Raw genomic sequence first — 6,507 nt, 5'->3', positions numbered from 1 at the left:
GGCTAAAAATTAATATACAAAACTCTATTTTCATAAATAATGGTTGCTTAGTTGATTAATATGGTATAAAGCACTATTAAACTTCAATTATTTATTGCATTATATCTGACATGACACCCTGAAACTTACTGTAGATAAAAAATGTTCTTTCATGAGAATTCCCTATACTGCCCTTCTCTCGTTACTGCCTCAAAAGGTAAACTCAAAACACCACCTTTCTCCCTTCCAGATTATAAAGAGCACGGCGTCAATTCCAAACACAGAGTCCAACGGCTGAACCCTTTGCAAATCGAATTCGACTACTCTTTCGCTATTTGACACCATGGATACATATCATAATCCGGTACGTTTGCGCATATTTCTCGACTGTTTAATTTTCAAGGTTGTTGCCCTTAAGGCCATCTCCAACCATACAACAAATTTTGCACCATTTTGCACCAAATTTTGTACTAAATCTTGCACCAAACCAAAATTTTTCTCCAACCATTACACCAAAATTTACACCAAATAAACAGTGATTTATTATTTTATTCATTCTTTTGATTTTTGACAATATATTTATTTTAAAATATTATTTATTTATTTTATAACTATATATATTACTAAATCATAACTTCATTAAATTAAAAAATATATTGATTACTATATTATTACATGTCATATATATTATGTTAAATTGACAAAAATAATTGATTATATTATTAATTTATGATAAACAATTACGTTAAATTTACAAAAATAATAAACTTTAATAATATAAACTTTACATTAAATTTAATTTTAAAAGTAAACTTTACGAATTTAACTTTACGTTAAATTAACAATTACGTTAATTATTATTGATTATATTATTAAAAATAATAAACTTTAATAATATAATTAATAGTGTAATTAATTAAGTAATTATTATTATTATCATCATTATCATTATCATTATTATTATAGAATGAAAATGACACAAATGTCCTTAACCATTATCTTTGAAAAAAGAAAAATAAGGGTAAAATGGGCATTGCACCATTTGGTGCAAAATGGTGCAACATGAATAGTGTTGCACCATATTTGGTGCAATACTATTCATTACACCATTTTTTGCACCAAAATTTGGTGCAATGGTGCAATGGTTGGAGGAAGTTTGCACCAAATTTTGGTGCAATGGTGCAATGGTTGGAGTTGCCCTAAGGTTTGTAATTAAATAAAGGGAAATTGCATTGTTGGTCTCCAATCTTTTTATCAAGTTGCAAGTTAATCTCCAACTTACGGAAAGAAATAAATTAGTCCTTTATCATTAATTAGTGTTGCACCATCAGTATCCAAGTACAAATTGAGTGTTCAGTGATACTCCGTGAGCTTGTTAGGCTGCAAATTAAAAGGTGCAAGGGTGCGAATTAGTGTTATATTAGAGGTAGTACTGAAATTTAGAGCGAGCATCAAGATAAGTTGGTGATTGAGTAGTGGAGACATTCATGTCAAAGAGGCGAAACAAGATAGGAGCTTGAGATAGAAGCCGGTTAAGCTTGACCGTGATCGAATTGCCTTGAGGCTTGAGCTATTTGAATTGCTTTTTAATTATTAAATTCTTGAATGGTCAATATTTTATGGACTCTTTATTTTAGAGGGTAGTTTTGTCCTTTTGAGTTGGTCTAGGGTTTATTTCATTAAGGTATTTAAATAACTTTATTTTTCAGTTTAGTGTTAGGGATGTCAACTGGATGGATAGGGATCGACGCAACCTCTTCTGCCGAGTAATTTCCCTCTCCTATTACCAGTTTAAAGTGGGCTGGAGCAAGGTGAGGCCCTCGACCCAACCTCTTTTGCTTAATTTTTTTTCTTTTTTTTTAAATTCATTTTATTATTCTCGTTCATTGAAATGAGACAATAATATATTTATTAATATTTTATTTTTAAAAGTTAAATTATTTGAAAACATTTGGTAAATTAAGATTTTTATTGTTCTTCATATTCCTTAAATGATCTTAATTGCCATATTCTATTAGAACTAATGAATGTTTTTGTGGAATTTTTCATTTGAAATATTGAATTCTTAAAAAAAAAAATAAAAAAATAAAAAGAAAAATAAAGAGGGATAATTGGGCCGTTGTTATCTGTACCCGCCCGTCCTCGACTCTAATACCTGATTAAACAAGTAATTCCAGCATCCTTCGGGGCGAGGCTCCCGAGTACCGTGTTTGATGGGTTTTTTTGCCATTCCTATTTAAGTGTTAGCTTGGTTTAGAACAAAACTTGAGTTCTAGTTTTGAATCCCAATCTGATATGAATTTTTGTACTAAAGATTTATTTTTTATTTTTCCTTTTATCTCTTTCTCTCCCTTCTTTTTTTTCCTCTCTCCTTCTTTTAATTAATTTTACTAAAATTTTCGCATCACAATTTAATATAATTCTCAATGGAATTTGTTCACCAAGACTAACAGTCCAGCACTAATTAAAATTCAACAATATCAACCTGTTCCTTTTTATATTCTATTAATTTTTAAAAATATAATTTTCAATGGAATCTGCTCACCAAACGAACGGTGCAGCACTAACAAAATTTTGACAATCAACTTATTTATTTATATATGTTGAAGATTAACTTGAAACTCATTCCAAAAGATTCAGGACAAACAATGCAAATTTCTCATAAATGAAGGCCTTTCGATTCAAAATTTTTAGGAAAATGTTTATTGTAAGTGACCATTTACATATTCTTTTATAGATTGATGATGTGATAAAATGAAAGTGAGAATTTTATTATTTTGTTTGTGAAATTTTGACTCAATCAAATTTTGACACATTATTTGTTGGTGAACAATGTTAGAAAATCTCTATAAGTTGTAATGTATATATCGCACAACCAAAATTTTTATTTTCATTTCTCACATTCGTCTAGTTGTTTAGTTGCTGATAAGTGTTACATTGCACGCTTTAACGTGTTTTTCCTTTTTTTTTTTTTTTTAACCATTACAAATGAGACAAATTTATTGGGGAAGTTCCATCCAAATTGGATTAACATCATTATTGTTACAATACCAGTGTAAATGATATTAATTGGTGTTAAAAAAGATGTACACTTCAATATGTCACATAATTTTACATTTAACTAAACGTATCACACGGTGTCATCTAAATCGATGTAGCAACACTACTGATACTAAATAACATTATTTAATCACGAACATGTCTTAATGTGTGGTTGGCTTCCGGCTTGACCATATGAACACAAACCCATAATGGCACTTGCTTGACATGCCTAATATCACATGTAATACGCTACTTGGCCATGATGCATTATTAGAGTATACAAATAAACAAAATAATTCAGGTAGACAAAATGTATGAGCAGACCAAAAAATCATAGTAATTCATCAAAAGAACAAAATCCAGACCCATCTTCACATGCTTTTTTCTCCAAATATGTATACATGATAGATAAAGAGGAATAGCTATACGTGCACTCTCTTGGATCCTTCTGTCAAGACATTTTCCACTTGGGAAAATTGCATTTTTAGTCCCCTAATAATTGCTCTAATAACAACTTGGTCTTCAATCACCTAGAACTAGATTTTAAATTGAGTAATGTTACTTGTATTTAACATCAATTTAAAGTGACAATACTAATTCACCGTTGGAGCTTATTTGACATGACTTATGCTTTTGTTTCTACTTCTAGTAGAAGGATGTTTCTTTTAAATACTATTCTAATTAGATAAAATACTTTCAAAAAATTATTTAAATAGGTACAAAAGTAGCTTCTTTGTGTTAGAAGCAGTTTTTGATTTTTCAAAAACCTTGCTAAATGAACCCTTAATTGTTCAATAAAATTAAAATTTATTTTGATTAATTGGACAATTAAATGTGGACTTTCACTATTACATAGACCAGTGCTCAACACTATTGATGCTAAATAATATTATTTTGAAATATTCTAAAATTTTGGAGTTAAGCTACCTATGGACTAAACTTTTAAGGCCAATTTATATAAGGTAAACGAATATCCCTTAATTTTTTCCTCCAAACTCAACAGTCAACTAGAACCTTTAGACGAATAATAGTCCTCTTATATAATCATTCTTTAATGAAGAAAACCATTTAAATATTCGTTAAATTATCATGTATTCTGTGTTAAATATGTCTCACTTTAAATTTTTAGACAGTCGTTCAAATTGTGAACAAAATATTGCTTCATATAATTGAATGGGGATGGCCACATGAAAATTTAACAGAGATATGAACGCTTTACTATTTCTCGAGAAATGATTGTTTTAACTAACTTGCTCTACTTTAAAGGTCAGGGATCAATTTGCTACTAGAGTAATAAGTTGGTGGCTAATGATACAATTTTCCCTTTTCTATTTGCACTCTCGTCATGTCCTTTCTTTCTCGTACTTATCACTCAGTCTTCCATGCATATCACCTGCCGATGTTGGGGCTGGCACCCCTTTATTACGCTGATCCTTACACTATCCTTAGCGTGACACGTGTCAAACAGTTCCTCAGTAATAGATTCAATTACAATTATATTCCTACTATTTTCAAGCCCCATTGGCTAGCCCATCATACACCGGAAAGATCGATTGTAGACAAGTGTGATTCAGTAAATGGGTCCCGCTGTTTCCACCAATAATTGATCATTCTCCTAAATCCTCTCTGTAATCTTGCTGGCATCGTCCTCATATTCTTCAACACCCTCACAATCCCATCTCGTGTATTCTCATTTTTACACTCTTTTATTTTGTCTTAAAAAACCCAAACCCAAACCCAAATTTTTTTGTTCCATGCCATAACGTTAATAGAATCATGGTTCCATTTATCAATTTTTTGATCTTATTTTCTACTCTGTTTTTCATAGCATCAACTGCGTATGATGGAGCCATAACTTCATCATCGATATACGAAGTACTTAAGCTTCATGGGCTTCCGATGGGATTGTTACCGAAAGGCGTGAAGGACTTCATTTTGGATAATTCTGGGAAATTTGAGGTTCACTTGGATCGCGCTTGCATTGCCAAGTTTGAAAATGAACTGCACTATGAACGGAATGTTTCGGGTACTTTGCGTTACGGGCAGATCGACGAGCTATCCGGGATTTCTGCACAGGATTTGTTCCTGTGGTTCCCTGTTAAGGAAATCCGGGTAGATATTCCGAGCTCTGGGTTAATTTACTTTGATGTTGGTGTGGTTTCAAAGCAGTTTTCATTGTCTTCTTTTGAGACTCCCAGGGATTGTTTGGCTGTGCAACTCCCAGATCTTCAGGATGGTAGACATATTGCCCAATCCGTGTCTAAGGTCATCTTCTACTACCATTTCTGAATTCTCTTCGAATACTTGAAACTTCTTTTCTTTTTAATGTTCTTCACCAATAGATTGTGTTGCTGGTTAGATGCTTAACATATTATTTTCTTCATTTTCTTGAACATTTCTGTTTTTTGGTTTTCTTTTCCAAATTTGATACGAGTGAATGTGGAACTTGCAAAATTTTAAATTTTGAATGTGGAGAAAAATTGAGGTTAGGTAGATGCTAAAGGCCTTGGTCTTATACCTAATCACAGTGATACTAGCCCTCTCACTTAGAAGTGCGTTACTAGTATCATCACCCCTTATTGAAGTTCGGTAATGTGTACATAAAGATGCACGCAGGATTTTGTTAGTTATATGCTTAGGAGCAAAAAATCTTTACAATATCTTTTCAAGGGATGCAAGTTTGATGGGAAGTAACAGGAGGCTCCCAGGCTGAGATGAGCAGGGTCTGGATCACCACAAAAGGGTAAAAGATGCAATGAAACTAAGGCAGGAGAAGTCACACAGGTAGCAGAAGCAGAGTGGCTTGAACCTGAGAGCTCGAAGCAGTTGGAACTGAACAGGGCTTGGAGGCTGGGAAGACACATTTGTGGAAACTATATGAGCAGTCTGTGGAGCACGACGACCCACTAGATAATTCTGACCTTCATAGCCCAGACGAGAGCAAAAAGAGCAATATTTTGGCAATTTTTCTGCTGCAATAAACCATCTGTAATATCACCGTGAAAAAATTTATGTATAAGGGGATTCTTTTCGCTAGAATTCCTGAAAAACTAGGCCTCTTCCTGTCGGATGTAGCATCATCTAACTGTAGTTAGGTAATTTAGGATGGCTGCAATGGAAAAAAGAGTGTTTTTGTTAAAGTAAACTAGTCGCAGCAGTAATAGTGTAATCCAAACAGGTAGGTTCAGTGATCAATGAATAAGTAAACTAGTCGCAGCAGTAATAGTGCAATCCAAGCAGTAATAGTGCAATCCAAACAGGTAGGTTCAGTGCAATCCAAAAGGTGGAAATTGAAAGTCTACTTACGGACTCCCCTGGGTGATCAATGAATAAGTAAAGAGGTTTCAAAAGGATTCTATAATAAACTGCCTCCTTTGAAAAGCTTATAACAATATGCTTTAAATCAAATCATTCTAAAAGGACCTTTAAACTCAAATGAATTAAAGCTCCCCTTAGCTTTTTCAATTGGGGGGGGGGGGGGGTGTG

At 32.8% G+C, this 6,507-nt stretch overlaps 1 protein-coding gene across 2 annotated transcripts in view; it reads left to right on the top strand.

Moving 5' to 3' along the window:
* Window positions 1–4,657: 4,657 nt before the first annotated feature.
* The window catches only part of LOC111398965, a 3,964-nt gene continuing 2,114 nt past the window's right edge, over window positions 4,658–6,507 (top strand). For both annotated transcript variants that reach the window (XR_002703485.1, XM_023026145.1), the window contains exon 1: window positions 4,658–5,286. Coding sequence is in view for 1 of the 2 variants with exons in the window: in XM_023026145.1 (XP_022881913.1) it covers window positions 4,798–5,286 (489 nt within the window). In the remaining variant the exon portion in view is untranslated. The remainder of the gene's footprint in view (window positions 5,287–6,507) is intronic.

This window comes from Olea europaea, chromosome 1 (genome assembly GCF_002742605.1).
Source record: "Olea europaea var. sylvestris chromosome 1, O_europaea_v1, whole genome shotgun sequence".
NCBI classification, from domain to species: Eukaryota; Viridiplantae; Streptophyta; class Magnoliopsida; order Lamiales; family Oleaceae; genus Olea; species Olea europaea.
The sequence above is the reverse complement of the archived record's forward strand: the minus strand, read 5'-3'. Positions and strand labels throughout refer to the sequence as shown.